Here is an 18780-nt window from a genome sequence, read left to right on the forward strand (position 1 = left end):
ATTATTGTTGCCTTTACCCTTTTTGTTCTATCTCTCTTGGTGTTTGAGTCTCCTTCCACAATGGGACAGGGACAAACAACCCCAAAGTCTCTGATCCTTTCTCACTTTTCAGAAGTTAAAGAAAGGGCCTTAAATGCGGGTCTGGTCATCAAGAAAGGTAAGTTCAACACCTTTTGTTCTGCAGAGTGGCCCACCTTTGGAGTCGGGTGGCCCATTCAAGGTTCCCTCTCCCTAGACCTGATCACTAAGGTTAAAGCAGTCATTTTTCAGCCAGACAATCGAGGCCATCCAGACCAAGTTCCTTACATTTTGGTTTGGGAGGATCTGGTGAGGAAACCTCCCCCTTGGTTAACAGTTTTTCTGACCCATCCCTCCAGTTCGGCCCCCGGGGCTAAAACCCCAGTCACGCCCGCCTTGCTCATAAAGGAGGAGGAAAAACTTCCTCTTCCCACCTTGACCAGTCCTCAAATTAGGGCATCTCCTTCACCATCTCCGGTCTTACCAGAGAGTTCCCCCCTTTACCCATCCCTCGCAGGGGCAGAGGAAGATTGGCCGCCTCCATACGTGACTCCCCCGGCCAAGCCAGTGCCCCAGAGGAGGAAATTTCCTCATCCTCCTCAACAGGACTGGCAGCAGGAGGAGGAATGGGTCGAAGACTTCGCCCCCGAGGGATCCGGGAAAGGGAGGGGGAAGACGGGCCCCCCTCATCAACACAGGGGGAGGAAACTGTCCCTACACTTCCAGTCCGGATGGTGGGCCAAGGGGGACCGGGAGGAGGGCAACAGTTTCAGTACTGGCCCTTCTCCTCCAGTGATCTATATAACTGGAGGACGCAGAACCCGCCCTTTTCTGAAGACCCCAAGTGTCTCATAGATCTCCTGGAGTCCATCATGCATACACACCGTCCCACTTGGGATGACTGTCATCAGCTGCTCAATACTCTTTTTATGACGAAGGAACGAGAGCGCATCCTCAACGAAGCGAGGAAGAACGTCTTGGGGGATAATGGGAGACCCACAACTCTCCAACCGGCCATAGACGAGGCTTTTCCCCTGCGCCGCCCTGATTGGGATTTCGGGACCACAGAAGGTAGGGAGCGTCTTCGGATCTACCGCCAGACTCTTATGGCCGGTCTCCGAGCGGCCGCTAGAAGGCCCACCAATTTTGCAAAAGTGAAAGCAGTCGTTCAAAGGGAAAACGAAAGCCCGGCCGGTTTCTTAGAGCGCCTCTATGAGGCATACCGTCAGTACACCCCTATTGACCCTGAGGCGGACCTCCACCGGTCTGCTGTGGTACTCTCATTCATTAATCAGGCAGCTCCAGACATTAGGAGAAAACTCAATAAACAGGAAAACTTAGGGGAAATGACTATAAGGGAAATGCTACAGGTAGCGGAAAAGGTCTTTACCGCTAGGGAAACTCCAGAAGAAAGGGAGGAAAGACAGAGAAAGGAAGACAGGCCCAAGAGAAATTGAGAAAGGAGGACCGGGAGTTCCAGGCTAAGGAAAACCGAAAGCAACAGAGAGAAATGGCTCGTATTTTCCTAGCGGGTGTCCGGGACCAACCCAGGGGAGGGGGCCACGCCAGGACCCCGGATAAGGAGCACTGTTTTTACTGTAAGAAAACGGGGCATTAAAAGAGAGAATGTCCTAAGTTAAAGGGAAGAAGAGGGTTTGGAAGGAGACTGGGGGAAAACAGGGAAAGGGAACGAGCAGTAGAGCAGGCCAGAGTCCTCCTAGCTGGAGAAGAGGACTAAAGGAGACGGGGCTCAGACCCCCTCCCCGAGTCCTGGGTAACAATACATGTGGAGGGGAAGCCGATGGGGTTCATGGTGGATACCGGCGCCCAATATTCGGTTTTAAACAAGGCACATGGACCTTTGAACAAGGCACGAACAAGTGTTGTTCAGGGGGCCACCGGTACGCAGTTATGTACATGGACTACCAAAAGAAAGGTGAACTTAGGAAAACACCAGGTCACACACTTCTTCTTGGTTGTCCCTGAGAGCCCCGCTCCCCTGCTCGGACAGTACCTACTCACCAAAATAGGGGCCCATATCCATTTTGAACCAGATGGAATAATTGTGACTGATCAAAAAGGGAGCCCGATTCATGTCTTGTCCCTATCATTGGCTGACGAGCATCGTCTGTTTGAGAGTCAACAGGAACCAGGAGGGGACATGACTCATTGGGTAAAAAGATTTCCCACGGCCTGGGCAGAGACTGCGGGAACCGGCCTCGCCAAACACCTCCCGCCCATAGTTATACAATTGAAGGCTTCTGCTCTCCCCATTCGGGTGAAACAGTATCCTATGCCTGAGGAGGCCCGAAGAGGCATAGCCCCTCATATCCACAGGCTAATAAAGGAAGGAGTACTGCGGCCTTGTCAGTCTGCCTGGAATACTCCTCTGCTCCCCGTCCGAAAGCCAGGAAGCGGGGACTATAGGCCTGTGCAAGACCTACGAAAGGTAAACAAGCGGACGGAGGACATTCATCCCACCGTTCCGAATCCCTATACCTTGCTCAGCCACCTACCCCCCTCGCAAGTATGGTATACAACCCTTGATTTGAAAGATGCTTTCTTCAGCATTCCATTGTCAGAAATTAGTCAGCCGCTATTTGCTTTCGAATGGCAAGAAGATGGGGGCCAATCCGGACAGCTCACTTGGACCAGACTGCCGCAAGGATTTAAAAACTCTCCCACCCTGTTTAATGAGGCCCTGAGCCAGGACCTGGAACCTTTTTGCCGGAGCCACCCACGAGTCACTCTATTACAGTATGTTGATGACTTACTGTTAGCGGCAGAAACCCGAGAGGAGTGCATCAAGGCTACTGAACACCTGCTAACGGAATTAGGTGAGCTGGGGTATCGGGCAAGTGCCAAGAAAACTCACATCTGTAAAAGGTCAGTGACATATTTGGGTTATCGGATTGCAGATGGGGCAAGATGGCTGACTGATGCCATGAAACAGACTATTCTGGCTATCCCATCCCCGACATCCACTAGGGGGGTGAGAGAATTCCTGGGCTCCGCAGGGTTCTGTAGACTCTGGATTCCAGGATTTGCGGAAATAGCCAGACCCCTATATGAGGCCACCAAAGAAGCTCCAGATTGGAGTTGGGGAGAGAGAGAACAACAGGCCTTTGATCAGCTAAAAGACGCTCTTTTGCAGGCCCCTGCCTTAGCCTTGCCAGATCCTACAAGACCATTCACTCTGTTTGTAGATGAAAAAAAGGGGGTAGCCAAAGGAGTCTTGACCCAACAGCTAGGTCCCTGGAAGAGACCAGTGGCATATTTTTCCAAGAAATTAGACGCAGTAGCGGCAGGATGGCCCCCCTGCCTCCGCATCATAGCGGCCATTGCCATGCTGGTAAGAGAAGCCGATAAACTAACCTTTGGACAGGCCCTCTGGGTAACGGCCCCTCACCCAGTGGAGGGAATCCTTAAACAACCCCCTGGGAAATGGATGACGAATGCCAGGCTCACCCACTACCAGGGGCTCTTGTTGGATTCCCCTCGGATCACATTCACAGATCCCGTAATCCTGAACCCTGCCACCTTGTTGCCTAACCCGAAACTGCAGACACCTGTCCATAACTGCAAAGAATTCCTCTCCGAAGTTACACAGGTACAGGCTGACCTAAAGGATACCCCCCTGTCCGGCTGCAAATTAAACTGGTACACGGATGGAAGCAGTTTTTTCCAAGATGGAGCCCGAAGGGCAGGGGCAGCTGTAGTCGACCAAGAAGGAAATACGGTATGGAGCAGCGCCCTCCCACCCGGAACATCAGCCCAAAAAGCGGAATTAATTGCCTTGGCAGAGGCCCTGGAGAGGGCAAAAGGAAAGCGAGTCAATATCTACACCGATAGCCGCTATGCTTTCGGTACCATCCATGTCCACGGGGCCATCTATCGCGAAAGAGGATTCCGCACAGCAGAAGGAAAACATCTAAAGAACCTAGCCGAAGTCCAGCGTCTATTAATGGCAGTGGAAAAACTGAAGGCAGTGGCAGTGATGTATGTCCCAGGCCACCAGTCTGCCAAGACGCCGGAAGCTGTCGGTAACAACAGAGCAGATCAAGAAGCAAAGAGAGTAGCAATGGTGAGTCCTCCCATGGAGACAGGGCAACCTTCCATGGTTGCGGCGATAGACGTGCCGGTCCCAGAGCTCCCTCCGCTACCCCCCAGACCAGAATACTCCACAGAGGATTTCACTTGGATGAGAACCCACTCCCCCTTTAGAGAAGGGGAAGACGGATGGAAAAGCGACTTGGAAGGCAAGTTAATTCTGCCTGAAAAACTCGGACGATTCCTGTTGGCTAACTTACATAAGTCCACCCATTTGGGGCGGAGAAAATTACTAGACTTGTTGACATCTGCGCAGCTCCGATTTCCGAACCAGACCATAGCAGTCCGCCAAATTGTGGAAGATTGTGCCAGCTGCACAATCATGAAACCAGGACGAAGGGAGGGGCACCATACAGGTACTTGGGAACGGGGGAGGGCTCCAGGAAGAAGTTGGGAAGTGGATTTTACTGAGGTAAAACCGGGAAAGTTTGGGTACAAATATTTGCTGGTATTTATAGATACCTTTTCAGGCTGGGTGGAGGCTTTTCCTACAAAGAAGGAGACGAGTCAGGTAGTGGCAAAGGCTTTGCTAGAGGAAATCATACCCAGATATGGGGTGCCCGAGGCAATTGGGTCAGATAACGGTCCGGCTTTTGTTAGTAAAGTCCTGCAGGGACTAGCCCAGACTATGGGGGCCAATTGGAAGCTACATTGTGAATATAACCCCCAGAGCTCAGGGCAAGTAAAAAGGATGAATAGGACACTAAAGGAGACCTTAGCCAAATTGGCCCTGGAGACTGGCGGTGATTGGGTGACGCTCCTTCCCTTGGCCATCTTCCGAGTCCGGAACTCCCCTTATGTCCATGGGCTAACCCCCTTTGAGATCCTATATGGGGCTCCACCCCCCATCATTCAGAGGACCTTAAGCCCGGGACTAGGTGATCTGGCCCCAAATTACCTGACCATGTTACAGGCTCTAGCTAAGGTGCAACAACGGATTTGGCCCTTAATTCAAGCATACCACGCTGTTGAGAGGGTCCCGGCTCCGGAACATGGCATAGTCCCGGGTGACATGGTATGGGTTAAAAGGCATCAGTCCAAAACCCTAGAGCCTAGATGAAAAGGACCTTATGTTGTACTGCTTACTACCCCTACCGCCCTCAAGGTTGATGGCATCGGACCTTGGATCCACCACTCCCACGTGCGTCGAGCCAATCATCAAAAACAAAAAGGGGTCAAGGAGTGGACTGTACGGCGGCACCCAGACAACCCATTAAAGCTAAAGCTTTTGTGGCCCCGGGAACATGCAGAGTCTTCAGGAGCAGCCACGGATCGCTCTGATCTTGCTCAATGCCCAGAGCGGGAGCCTCGCAGAAACCAACCCTCACCAGCCCTATAAGCAAACCTGAATACTCACCGATGGGGAGACTCATACCACCCTCAACGAGACTACTCGCACTGCCCCCATAGGAACTTGGTGGCCGGAGCTTCAGTTCTGCTTCAGAGACATCAATCCTGCCTACAAGTCTACTGCCCCGGAGTCAGCCCGACGTTATGGGTTTTATGCCTGCCCCGGCCACAAAAAGAACCAGGAATGTGGGGGGATACAATACTCCTTCTGTAGGTCATGGGCATGTGTCACATCCAATGATAGTAAATGGAAATGGGGGATATCAAAATCAGACCTAGTCAAATTTGCCTTTGTAAATGGGATATTAAGGGGGCACAGAATTCCGATACCCACCCATAAATGCCAGCCCACGGATCTAGATAGAATCAAGGTCACTTTCACTGAAACTGGCAAGAAGGACACCCCTGGGTGGATACAAGGTAAGGTATGGGGACTTGTGTTTTATAAATATGGTGGACATGCTGGCTCGACCATAGTGGTCAGATTAAAGATTGAGCCCATAGGGCCACTGTCCACAGCAGTAGGCCCTAATAAGGTACTTAGGCCGCCCAATGTAAAGCCATCTCCCCAACCTTCCACGACTCACCACCTTCCCTCAACCGTAGCTCGGGCTAATGTGACAACTCCAAGACCATCAGAAACCAGCCCTCCCTTGGTGAGACCCAGTCTCATGACCGGATCTAAAGACCCCCTCTGGGACCTAGTGGACGCTGCATTCCTGACGTTAAACCACACCAACCCTAACATGACTAACTCATGTTGGTTATGTTATGATGTGAGGCCCCCATTCTATGAGGCAATAGGGCTAAACACCACTCACGATACCTCATCTGAGGAAAACCCTACTCAATGTTCCTGGGGAGACCGTAAGAGAGGTCTGACCATACAGCAGGTAAGCGGCCAAGGAACCTGCTTAGGAAAAGTGCCAAAGAACAGACGGGACTTATGTACTGTTATTAACGCCAGTTCTACCTGGGAAAATGCTATTAAATGGGTAATTCCAAAGGACAATGGGTGGTGGCTATGCTCGCGGTCCGGACTCACCCCATGCCTATCAACTAAGGTGTTTAATAGCTCTAAAGAATTCTGTGTTATAGTGGTTGTGCTGCCCCGCATCCTCTATCATTCGGAGGAAAGTCTATATTCATACTGAAATATAAAAACAGGTGAGAAAAAAAGAGAGCCTATTTCTACACTAACCATTGCTACCCTACTTAGCCTAGGGGTGGCTGGGGCAGGGACCGGCATAGACTCCCTGGCTACTCAACATAAAGGGATGTCTTCGCTGCGCGCAGCCATAGACAAAGATATAGAGAGAATAGAAACCTCCATTAGCCACCTAGAAAAATCCCTCACTTCTCTGTCTGAGGTAGTACTTCAAAACCGACGAGGTCTGGACTTGTTGTTCCTCCAAAAAGGGGGACTATGCGTTGCTCTAGGGGAAGAATGTTGTTTTTACGCTGACCATACCGGAGTTGTTCGTGACTCCATGTCTAAACTTCGAAAGAGCCTGGAACAAAGAAAACGAGAAAAAGAGGCCGGGGAAAGCTGGTTCGAGTCTTGGTTTAACCAGTCCCCATGGTTGGCTACCCTTTTATCTGCACTGGCAGGGCCAATAATAATCATCCTATTACTTGTTACCATAGGACCCTGGATTCTAAACCGACTTATGACTTTTGTCAAAAGTCGAATTAAGACTATCCAACTTCTGGTCCTCCGCCAACAATATCAGGCTCTTCATCCCCTTGAGAATGATTCCTCAATTTAGGCCGTAAAAAAAGGGGGGAATGAAAGGAATAGGAGGTCTCAGCAGGCCCCAACCCCCTTGTTGGAGAAACCAGTACCAAACACCCCGTGTAGATAAGATAAGCAATGCGGCAGGGCGTGGTTAGGGCATATAGAATGTGAGGAATGTGAGCAGGTGGTACGTGCAAGATGTGAGGTACGTGCAAGATGTGAGGTACGCGCAAGATGTGCTCTGCCTGCTTGCCCAATGTTGATAATGAAAATATGCACGCCACTGCGGTCTATATAAGATTTCCCCTAAAGAGGCTCAGGGTCGTGTTTTCCTAACCGGTCCTGCGTGTCCGTGTGGGAGCTCGACCCTGGCTAGCCAGCCCAATAAACTCTGCTTTGTTGATTGCATTCACGCCTGGCTCTCTGTCTCTCGGGGGAATAGGATTCCGGGTCCTAACACTAACAATTCAATTTTTTGTTCTAGCTGTCATGGTTTCATTTTAACTATTTCTAGGAAATCATTTGGAGTGGTAGCTTAATTTTAATTCTAGAAAGGAATTTTCTCAAGGAATAGTTTAAGATTTTTATTTCAATGTTTATGGAATTACTTATGCACTTTTTCGATGGAAGGTTCTTAAACAAATCTTTTGTTTTGCTTCAGTGATATAGAGCAATGTGCTTTAAACTGCTGTCTGTCATCTGCCACCTGGGAGAATTATGTAAAAAGTGCAGCTTCTTGGGCCCCATGCTGAATAATGCTCTTGGGTCATAGCCCAGGAGGTAGTTCCTACAATCTTCATGGCCGATTCCAAGGCATCCCATGTTTAGGAAACACTCCTTCATATTTTAGACTTGGAATGTTTACAAAATGACAAAGAGGTGAACATGTAATCTTTCAAATTTAGACTTTAAGGATTAGCCCTTGAGTTTCTTAATGACAGTCAGTTCCTTTTTCCTGATTCTGGGGACTGGTACAGAAATGGGAAACAAAGCAGACAAGGAAAAATGATTTCTTTATATACATTTTGTTTTAATAGCCACCAAACAGACTTTTGTTTCCTTTCACCCACCCTGTCCACAAGTTGGCCTTCAACATAAGGTTACAGCATCATATATAAATCTGTATCATACATTTTATACACAAATTCCCACTTCCTATAAGCACTGTGAAGACACAGACCAAGCTGCAGTACACCCCTGGACCATGCCACGTCACTGAAACGTGAGCACAGAACTGCTGTATGCTAGACTTTCAGTAAGCGTGGTCTGGCCATCAATCCCCAGTTTCCCTGAGGGAAGTAAGGATGACAAAATGGCACAGTGTATTTGGGGAGAAGGGTCAGTGCAATTTGGACATTGCATAAGAAAAGAAACAGAATCTGCTAGGCTAAGCATGAGAGGGCATCAGCAAGTCACCACATGCAACACATGGGGCTGGCTTGGGTCAGGTGGAGATCTGTGAGTGCTGCTCGCTGAGCCCCTGACACTGTCCAGCAGGGAAATGCTGCTCAGTAGTGCAGTAGTGTGCTTCTACAAGTGCCCAAGGAGCTTCAGCATGGGGACCACATGCCCACTCATAGAAGGCAGGGCCCTATTTCCCCTGAGTTGACCATTTAAGGACAGCTGCTGAGGTGAAAAATGGGCTTTGGCAGGTGCCAAGCCACAGAGGCTGTTTAAAGCAGTGTCACAAGGTTTTCTACGCAATCCACATGTGTTTTGCTTAGTCCTAGGCCAAGTGAATGTTGGCTAATAGTATTCCATCACTGGCAGGAAGTCATCCTGCCTTTCTGCCTGACCCACCAGGACACATCTCTAATCCCTTCTTCTGGACCTCCAGCACTTTGGAGGGGTGGGCCAGATGCTCCTCAGCAGATAGGGAGCTGTGCAAGAGGTGGGCAGGCCCAGCCTTTCTGTTGTTTTAAGGACTTCTGGCTTCGTTTCTTGTGTGGCTCCTGGAAGGCAAGGGTCACAAGGCTGGAGTGCACAGCAGAGCCCTTAAGGATTTCACCTGCAGGCAAAAAGAAGACAAAGCTATTCAGAGTGAGTTGTCAGACCTGTTGCTGCAGCCTGAGGCCAGAGAGAAGCATGCTAGAAGCCAGGAGTGTAGGAAAACTGGTTAGGAAAATGAGCTATGGATGTGCTGGGTCTGGAGTAGCCAAAGAAGCCCCAGCTTAGAGAAAAGCCTCCCTGTGCACCAGGACTCCTGCTGCTCAGCTACAGCACACTCCCCCTTCAGGGACCAATTCATGCTCCAGGTCAGATAGTCTAAAGCAGAAAAAAGAAGTCCTTTTCCATCTTCCAAGAGAAGTGCTGAGCAGGAAATATGCACATATGGAAACAGCCTGCTCTAGGAAGGAGAGGCCCTTTGTGTGAGTCCCCTGGTTAGGTTCTGGCCCAGTTATGGTAAGGAGGGACAGACAAATCAGTAGGGGCCTCAGAGATCTTCTTAGTTTAATTTCACTTTTACATATGTGGGGGCAGCTAGCTCACAGAGACCAAGGGCCAGCCAAAGCCACTCGAACTGCCAGCAACAGGCTGCAGTTAGAGCCAAGGTGAAGGGAAGTAGGAGGGAAGCTTGCACACTGAGGAGCTGTGGTACCTTTGCGGGGACAGGAATAAGGCTGCACAGAGGCAATCTGGTGAGTGTTGTGCTAAAGAGGCTCAGGAAAGAAAGGAGTCATCAGAGGAGAAACAAAGGGAATTAGAAAAATAAGGGTGAGGTCAATCACATCCCAACCCATGTCCCTCAGGGCTTAACTTTCTCACAGGTTACAATGGAGGGACCTTTCTAGAAAAAGGCTCAACTGCTCTGGCAAAGTTTAAAGTCTAATATTAAAGGTTTAGCTTCTGATCTTTAAGCTACAACCAACACATTAAGTCTTCAACATACTTCCTAGGAAATGAGTAGCACTTTAAGTAAATTTAAAGAAGTCTGCATAGATAAAATGTATTTTCCCCTAAGGTTCAGTATTTATTTAGTATTAAAAGTTTCTCAGATCAATGAGACCAAGCATTCATTATATTCTTTAAAGGAAAAGATGGATCAAAATTGAACTGCTGTTCTCAACCCCACAGTGTGGCAATGAAATCAGTTTAAAATGTTGCACCTTACTTTTATTTTTCATGGAGTTTAGGAAACTCCAGAATGTGTAGCTGATCTCTTTACAGACAGGCAGTGAATGTCAAGAACCAACTGAATTGCTTTTCCCCAAGTGTCTCACTTGATGTAAAGGAGGGGAAGTTGGGGTATAAGGGAGGCATGAGAACAAGGTGAGGGTAAACACAGAGATCAGGGAGGGAGGTGAGGGAAGGTGACTGAGGGGATGGAAACTAGGAGGAGGCTCACTGAGAAACAAGAGGACCAGGAACCTCCTCCAAGAAGGACTGAACAGGTCAGAGTCACTCTCAGATCTGAAGGGCTGGGGGCAGGCCCTGTGGCTCTGGGGTACAGTGGTTTCTTACCTCCAAATTAGTCCTTGCCTTCTTCAATACATCATGGGTCCTGGTCACTGAAACAATAAAACAGCCCCCAAAGCAGAAATTAAGAGCTGGCCCCTACTTGCCTGACGTGTATTCTATAGCATTCCCTCCTGGCCACTCAGTTTAGGGTCTCTGGCCCCATCCTACCTCCCTCTGTGCCCACAATTTCTGATAGCACAAGGGGGTTTGGGCCACTACATTAGTCTCTCTATTCCAATGTCCCTGAGCCTCTGTGGTCACTGTTCATCTGCCACACAAGTGAAGTGTCTGGAAGACCCCTGTTCCTGAGGTTTCCCAGCCCCATGGCACCTACGCTGGCTGACAATGAATTGCTCCATGCTCTCCTTCTGCTGGTTGGCAGTCTTCAGGCGCTCAGCTGTGTTCTGAAGGGCCCTTTCCTGTTTGGATACTTGGGCTCGCAGTTCCTGGAGTTCCCTTTCCATTGACTCTCCCTGGGGAAGAGGGACAGACTTTCAGACAATGGTCAGAAGATTGAATACACCATGCTTTGTGGCTCTTTATAGACAAAACTCCACAATCTTCTCTCCACTCACTCTCTGGACTACGTCCCCTCTGTTAAAGCCTCCCAACTCACCAGCTGAGGATGAGGCCACTAAGAACCTGAAAGTCTTCAAGCAGACCAGCACAGGCCTTTACTCCTGTTGTCAAAGAGACCTTGGCTGCAGACCAGTATGAAACTCCCAACTGAAAACTAGAGCTTTATGTAGGCCTCTTGTTGTTTCTTGGGTTTGTTGTTATTTGGTTGGTTTTTTGTTTGCTTATATGTTTGTTTTTTTCTGTAGTACTAGGGTTTGAACTCAGGGTCTCTCACACTTGCTAGGCAGGTGCTATACCAGTTGAGAAACTCCACCAGCCCTTGATCTTATATTATTTCTGTCATTCTCCCATTACAGGTGAGGTTTGGGGCTTTAGGAATTTTATGTCTGGGGAGCCAAGGCAGGCTGAAGAACAGGGTACAAATTTGCAAATGTCTATGCCAACATGAAAATGCTAAAGCACCTCCCTGGAATTAGCATAGTTGGGTCCCAAAAGATCTCAGCAAAGTTCATCTGAGGTTGGGATCCTGGTGAGGAAATCCTGAGATGCGCTTACCCAAAAGTCTGCCAATCAGAGCCAGCCTGAGATCCAATGGACACTGAGGGGAGACTGACTTTCCCCAGGTCTGGCCCAGAGATGCAAACTTAAAGATGTATTGGGTGGCTAAAGGAGGCTTGCTGGTTCATGGTGACATGTTGTGGTCTTTGGCCTGGCTGGACTTGAGGGGTGGAGAAGGGGTGTCCAGCTCAATCTTCAAGAGTTTCAGGAACTGGACATTTATGGGGTTAGCACTGATTTTGCCTCTGCTTCTCTGTTTCCTTTCCTTCTCCTCTTTGATTTCTTATCCTGGGGGCTGGGTGTCAAGGGAGAAGGGATACAATGAAAGCAACCAGCACGGATTAGGAGGTTTTCCTCAAATGCTCCCCTATGGTCCTATCCATCTCAAGTCACCATGTGGCTCCTGACCATTAGGAAAGCTGTAGGTTGAGGAGACACCGTCCTGGGAGAGCACAGCTGGGTTTGAACCAGTAGAAGACATGTTCTCTTACTGCTTTTCCCAGTAGTGCAGGACCTCGGGAGCTTGGCAAGGCTGCTCGCCAGAACATGGTGAGGAGGGATGCTGACTCCTCTAGGGTGTGGTTCAGGTCAGTGGCACTGCTCCGCAGCTCATGGACACCTGTGCTGCCCAGCACCTGCGGAAGGGGTTAGGTGGTCAAGGATATGACTAGAGCTGAGACATCACAGCTTACCCTGAGCACCTTGAGAATACTTCATGAGTGAGGCACAGAGCATTGGCCTGCATGAAACCCAGGCTTATTCCTTTGAAGACCAGGATGAAGGGCTTCTCGGTTGCCTGAAATACCTCTACCAACTAGATACCCTATAAAGCTTTCAAAACTCATCCCTGTGTTATACTCTCTGTGGGCTCTGTACCTTCCTTGCCTGTAATGAAAGCCCAGAGGATGACACAGTGCCTGGGTACCCTTATTTTACTTATTGACTAGGACCTGTCAATAAGTAAATAAGTAAATAAGTCTTGCGCTCAGTTGGCAGGCTCCTTAGGGGCAGGACCATAGATCTCCAGTGGCTGAGATACTGCAGCCACTGATGCCTGCACCTGGTAACAGCGAAGAGCTCTGAGAAGTTTGCTGACTGCTTCCCTTGCCCAAGGCTGCTAGGCTTCTTACCCTTGCCACACAAGGTCCATACAGATGCTAAGCCTCAGTGTCTGCCAACTGGATTGATTTTAATCTGCCCACAGTTTGCTGAGTGCCCACGTGACTGTAGCGGATAAAAAGCTACTGATGGGCACTCAGCAATGTGCCACATGGATGTTGACACTTAACAGAGAGCTGTTGACTATGATGACAACGCCTCCCAGGCTCCTCTATGGTTCTGAGGGAAACTACTTTATCTGCAGCCTTATCTGCAGCAGAGTAGAACATACATTGGAAATAGGAGGGAGAAGAAGGGGCCTGGATACAGCAAATGGAAAGTTCTTCCTCAGCTGTTGGCAGATGTGGAACATGAGAATCATATTGGGAGAATGAACTAAGTCAGAGGAAGGCTGTGACATGGTTACCTCTGTGCACTGAGCTTTGTGGCCAGGGAAGTTGCATGCTGGTATTATGAGAGACAGAATCTTTTGGACCAGCAGTTTGCCCTCTCCAATCTGCTGTCTTAGAGCACAGTAGTCATCAACGTGGCCAATGACATGGCGGCCATGCTTGTTTGCAAAGGAGCCATCTGTAGCATCACCCTCCAGCGTGGGAGAGTTCTTTGTCAGCTCTAAAAAGGAAAGCATATCAAAATAGGACCCCTGTATTCACAATGACATCCTCAGTGACTCAAATACAAAAGGACAGTGGAAGAGGCCAGGAACAAGAAAGACAGCCATCAAGAATGCAGTGTGGGTAAAGTCCAAAGAGATATTATGAGCACTCTGTTTATAATCTTCCTTATATCACTTCATAATGATAAACTTGAAAAAAGAAGACAAATTCTATCCTTATCAAAAAGTGAAATATTCAGGACAAATGTTATTAATAAATGATAGGTTTCTGGGTAAAAAAGACAGACAAGAAAATCAACTGGACACAGATAATACATCAAAAACAGAGAGATTATAAAGCACTGAAACAAAAACAGAGCAGTAAAAAAAGTGTAGAAAGAATAATAAGAAAGACAGTCAAAGGAAAAATGAGTAGGGCTTTGATGCACACAGACTTAGAAAAAAATCTCTAAATTCAGATAATCCTTTTATAGGGCATCAAAGTTGTTTGTATTCTTAATTTTCTATTTTTGTCTCTGAGCCCTTTTGTTGCCATACTTACCATTTGTCCTGGCGACAATGGCAGAGTCTGAGGCAGGAGCAGGACAAGAGGAGCTAGTGAGGACCAGAGCCGGGGCACTCATGCCAACATCCCGGACGGGAGGGGAAGCAGCTGGATCCAGGGAGAAAGGACAATTACAAATTTCAGATCCCTTGGAGCACACTTCACACCAAGCTCAAGACACATGCACAGCCCAAGATCTAAGGCAGCTGACTCTCCTAACATAATTGGCATCCAGATGCCACAATGAAAATCAAGAGCCAACAAATCACTTGGTTTGATATTCAGAACAAAAAGGTATTTCTTTAACTGAGGAGTACTCAAAGACAATGCAACTTCTAATTGAAAAACTTGTTAGGTATAACTTTATAAATCCAATTTTGAGTGTAAATTTTGTATGTGGTATCTACAACAATGCCTTGTAATGAAATGTAAGTATGCATAAATGTATACAGACTATATGTTAAAATGTTGAGCAAGGGCTAGGGATGTAGCTCAGTGATAGATTGACTGCTTATATGCTTGAGCTCTGGGTTTCATCCCCAGCACCATGGACACACACAAAAGTTATTGAAGAATGAATGGGTTCATGAGGGATTAAATGCAACATTCCAGTCACCATTCTGCTGATTAGTATTAGAAAAAAATTCAAGTGAGAATAGGAAGCAGAAGGCTTAGTGGCTTAAAGGTATCCTATTGGAGATTAGGAAGCAGTCCAACTGTGGAAAAATCAGAAGGTATTACAAAGACAGAAAGGTGCTGCTCAGACAACTGTGGTGCAGAGCTTGCTTTCTAGCTCAGGTCTCTGCGTGTGGGAGCTGGAGGAGCAGGGTCTGAGCCATGGGGCGGCATCTTGGCTGGGGTATAGGAAGCCAGTGAGAGGGGAAAGCCTGGTTAGTGGGAAGAGGAGGCAGGACTCAACACACAGCCCCAGAGAGGCAAGACAGCAATGTATGCTAAGCACTTCCTGTGTTCAAGCACTATGCTTTGCAATCCTAGATATTTCATATTATTTAATGGCCACAACAACAAGGTCATGTGATTGTCACTTTCACTTGACAGTTAGGTCATCTGATAAATGAGTTTACAACACAACAAGAGAAAGTAATGATTAAAATAAGGTGTCAGATATGAGAGTTTGAAAGGTTAGTGGTTCCTGATTAGAATAAAATTAAGGACACAGCCTTGGAGGTGAGTGGAGAGGGTGGATTAAATGGTGCCTCAAAGGGAAAAACAGAAGAGAAAGACCTGGTTGAATGTATCCAGAGACTAGGGGATAGGGGTCCCATTAACCTTAAGTTTAAAATAGAGGAAGTGAGGTTGACACTGGACGTTGAGGAGGGAGAGAGAGATCTGGTTGATATGCTTATATGAAGAGATAGACAAGTAAAGGAAATGCAAATCAAAACTACACTGAGACTGAGATTCCATCTCACCATAGTCAGTACGGCAATCATCAAGAAAACAAATAACAAACACTGTGGAGGATGATGGGGGAAAGAACATACACCACTGGTAGGAATGTAAACTAGTGAAACTGCTATGGAAATCAGTATGGAGGCTCCTCAAAAAACTAAAAATAGACCCACCTTATGATCCTGCTATACCATTCTTGGGCACATATCTAAAGGAATGTAAATCAACAAACAAGACAGATACCTGCGCACCCATGTTTACCACATCACCATTCACAATTGCCAAGCTGTAGAATCAGCCCATGTGCCCAACAACCAATGAATGAAGGAAATGTGGTGTATATATACACAGTAGAGTATTATTCAGACATAAAGAAGAATGAAATTACGTCATTTACAGGAAAACAGATGGAACTAGAGATCATCATGTTAAGCAAGATAAGCCATGCTCAAAAAGCCAAACATCTCATGTCTTCATTCACATGTGGAAACTAGACCTAAAATGATGGCAGTTATGATGATGGTGATGATGACGATGATGATAATATGATAATGAGACATGACTATAAAAGGGGAACTGTCTGGGAGGATCAATGGGAGGGAATGGGTAAAAGGAGAGATACTGGGGATGAAGAGGATCCAAGTATGTTACATATACACATATGAAGATAGCATAATGAAACTCACCAAACATTGTTTAAAAAGGAGGGAGAATGTGGGGTTGTTGGGGCTCTAATAGAGTAGTGAACTCATTCAAAGTGCACTTGTATGCATGTATGGAATTACCACAAGACCCCCTTGTACTAGTAACGTATGCTAATAAAATATTATTGAGAGAGAGAGAGAGAAGAGGATGGGAAAAAGTGGAGGTCTGTCACCAAAATTAACATGCTGCTGCCCAATACTTTCCCCAAATCCCTGGCTTCCTCAGGGACAGGAGCATTTTGCCATATGCTAAGCTCCCCCCCATGTGAGGGAAAGGGAAGCCAGACTAGAAAGTCTGGGAAGGACAGTGATACTGAGACAGATAACAGACTGCACATTGAAGCATCTATTCCTAACCTAATCCTGGTTCTACGTTTTACCCTGTAACCCTCACTTGTCTGTCTCAGTGCCTCAGTTTTCTTGTGTGAAATGCAGACATAGAGAAAATGCCCCACTCGATGGAATTGTATAATGAATTGTATAATGAAAACACTTGGTAAATGTTAAAGCACTACACAAATATAAGGGATAGATATTAAAATTCATAGCTATTAATGGTTGAGCAATTCTTATTATTCTAGTTACTTGATACTTAATGTTCCAAAAAAACCATACAAGGTATATACCTTGTATATATTTTTTATCATTCCCATGTCCAGGTTGAAAAAACTAAGGCTTACAAAGTTTAAGTACTTTGCCCAAAGCAAATAATCTGTAAGTGTCAAACTCTGAATCTGGTGACAGATCTGGCCCTGCATCCCACATTCCCACTCAGGAAGCCATATTAAAGCTTCTCCAATTTCACCCTGACCCTATGGAGCATGGGAGAGGCAAGAATGCCTATCCATTGCAGACATCCTGGAGGTTCACACACACACACACCTCAGCTGAGGGCTTCCTTAATTCCTTTTCCTTCCTACCTTGGAAGAATGATTGTGTGTTTCCAGGGTCAATGTTAGCTGGGAAGTTCTGGCTGATGGAAGAAGGATTGAGGCTACCTTTGACAACACCACCATCCAACTGGTGCTCCAGCTGCAGCCGCAGACAGTTGTTCACCTGAATGCTCTGTTCCAGCTGCCCTCTTAGAGCTCGAATCTCTGCTACCAGGTGACTCAAGTCACTGCTCAAAGGGACTTGGTGACAGGCATCCAGGCTGAAAGCTGCAAGAAGAGAGAGGAGGGGTCTGGTAGCACTGATCCAAAAATTTTCAAGCACTTGAGAGGACATTGCTCTGTGACTTTCCTTCTTGCCAAGGACCACACTGTAGTCTTAGGTACCTGGGTAACACATCTGGGATAGAAATGGAAGCTTTCTTGTGTGGCACCTGGGGCACACTGAGGTGACCCATATTCAGTCTGGAATTTCCCTTAGGTTCAAACTACCCCCCTAGGTGCATCAAATGCACTAAGATCGCATTTGATTGGCAGATAGTCACAAGCCTATTATTTCATCTCCATATTAACCTTAGATTTGTAAGTGCCCTCCAAGGCAGAAAGTGAGCATTGAACTAGAGAAAGGTAAGGTCTGAGGGAGAAGGACATTTGAAGAACTCCAAAATCAGAAATCAGAAAGGAAAAGGAGGAATATGTCAGGACTTTTGGTAATATGTAAGAATGAGGGTCAGACACCTTAGACGTCTAATTAAGTGAATTTTTCAACTTGCCCATGATTTTTATCTCCACTTGCCACACATATTTTTATATACTAGGGTAAGGAGACCTGATAAATTTTATACAAGGATACATCCCTAACCTGAAAACTTTAAAGCCAAATGCGTTTTGAAAGGAAAAAATAGTTTTTGTTTTTAGCAAGGCAATAGGGTGCAAATTCCACCTAAACCTTATATTACTTGAGCCCTTGTGCATCTGGTCCTCAGCCCTTAACTCAATGCATGATTATATCTGCCACAAGCTGTGTGAATATTCTCACTAAGATAAATAAAGACATGAATATCCTTTTATCACTTCAGATAGGCTTTGTCACCAAATGGGCATATGAAAAAAGTTTCAATTATTGTATTTTGGAATTACAAATAAGGGATTATGAACCTCCTAGTGGTAGTAAATGTGAAATGAATCCTAAAAGACCTGTGAACAGGGAGAGCATTGGGAAAGGGGGAGTGATTCAAGATGATGTGGCTTCAGAGACTAATCCCAAAGTTTCACATTATTCCCTCTCTTTCTTTCCCAAGATTCGAATTCTTGCTAAGTTTTATTTTTTATTGTTTTTTTTAAAATCTATTCATCATCCATTCTCCTTTACTTCCTATCTGCACCTAGAAAATCATTATACTCATCTAATAGATTTCCCAGATTCTGATGTCTCTCAACTCTAGTATGTTCCACCAGACTTAACATCTTAAAATTCTGTTTTCAGTCACCTGGTACTTGCCATAGGCTGTGTTTTTACAGTGACTGTACAGAAAGAGGAGGCAAAATAAACCAAGCTGTATATACCTCAGCCCAGGCCCTATGCCTAGTCTTAGTATGAGTAGGGAGACATGGGTTTTGGAGGTGAAATTCTGGTTTCATCATAAACTTATTTTTCTTGACAATTGATTTTTTTGTCTTTT

The 18780-nt window shown here is 46.7% G+C and overlaps 1 protein-coding gene and 1 non-coding gene across 21 annotated transcripts in view; one reads left to right on the top strand and one right to left on the bottom strand.

Annotated features, from left to right (window-relative positions):
- Positions 1–8225: 8225 nt before the first annotated feature.
- The window catches only part of Pde4dip (phosphodiesterase 4D interacting protein), a 193951-nt gene continuing 183396 nt past the window's right edge, over positions 8226–18780 (bottom strand). For 5 of the 20 annotated variants that reach the window (XM_074050631.1, XM_074050623.1, XM_074050632.1 and 2 more), the window contains 8 exons: positions 17129–17368; positions 14089–14199; positions 13338–13543; positions 12304–12447; positions 11010–11148; positions 10679–10725; positions 9816–9867; positions 8226–9224 (listed from right to left, as the gene is read on the bottom strand). In XM_074050631.1, the coding sequence (XP_073906732.1) occupies positions 9082–9224; positions 9816–9867; positions 10679–10725; positions 11010–11148; positions 12304–12447; positions 13338–13543; positions 14089–14199; positions 17129–17368 (1082 nt within the window). In that variant the 3' untranslated portion in view covers positions 8226–9081. Of the gene's footprint in view, positions 9225–9815; positions 9877–10678; positions 10726–11005; positions 11149–12303; positions 12448–13337; positions 13544–14088; positions 14200–17128; positions 17369–18780 lie in introns of those variants that run through there. The other 15 variants (XM_074050638.1, XM_074050636.1, XM_074050637.1 and 12 more) reach the window with 8 other exon arrangements.
- On the top strand, positions 18583–18712 carry LOC141415301 (small nucleolar RNA SNORA51). Its single transcript, XR_012440282.1, has one exon. It is a non-coding gene; the product is annotated as a small nucleolar RNA SNORA51 (small nucleolar RNA).

Source organism: Castor canadensis, chromosome 12 (assembly GCF_047511655.1).
Source record: "Castor canadensis chromosome 12, mCasCan1.hap1v2, whole genome shotgun sequence".
NCBI classification, from domain to species: domain Eukaryota; kingdom Metazoa; phylum Chordata; class Mammalia; order Rodentia; family Castoridae; genus Castor; species Castor canadensis.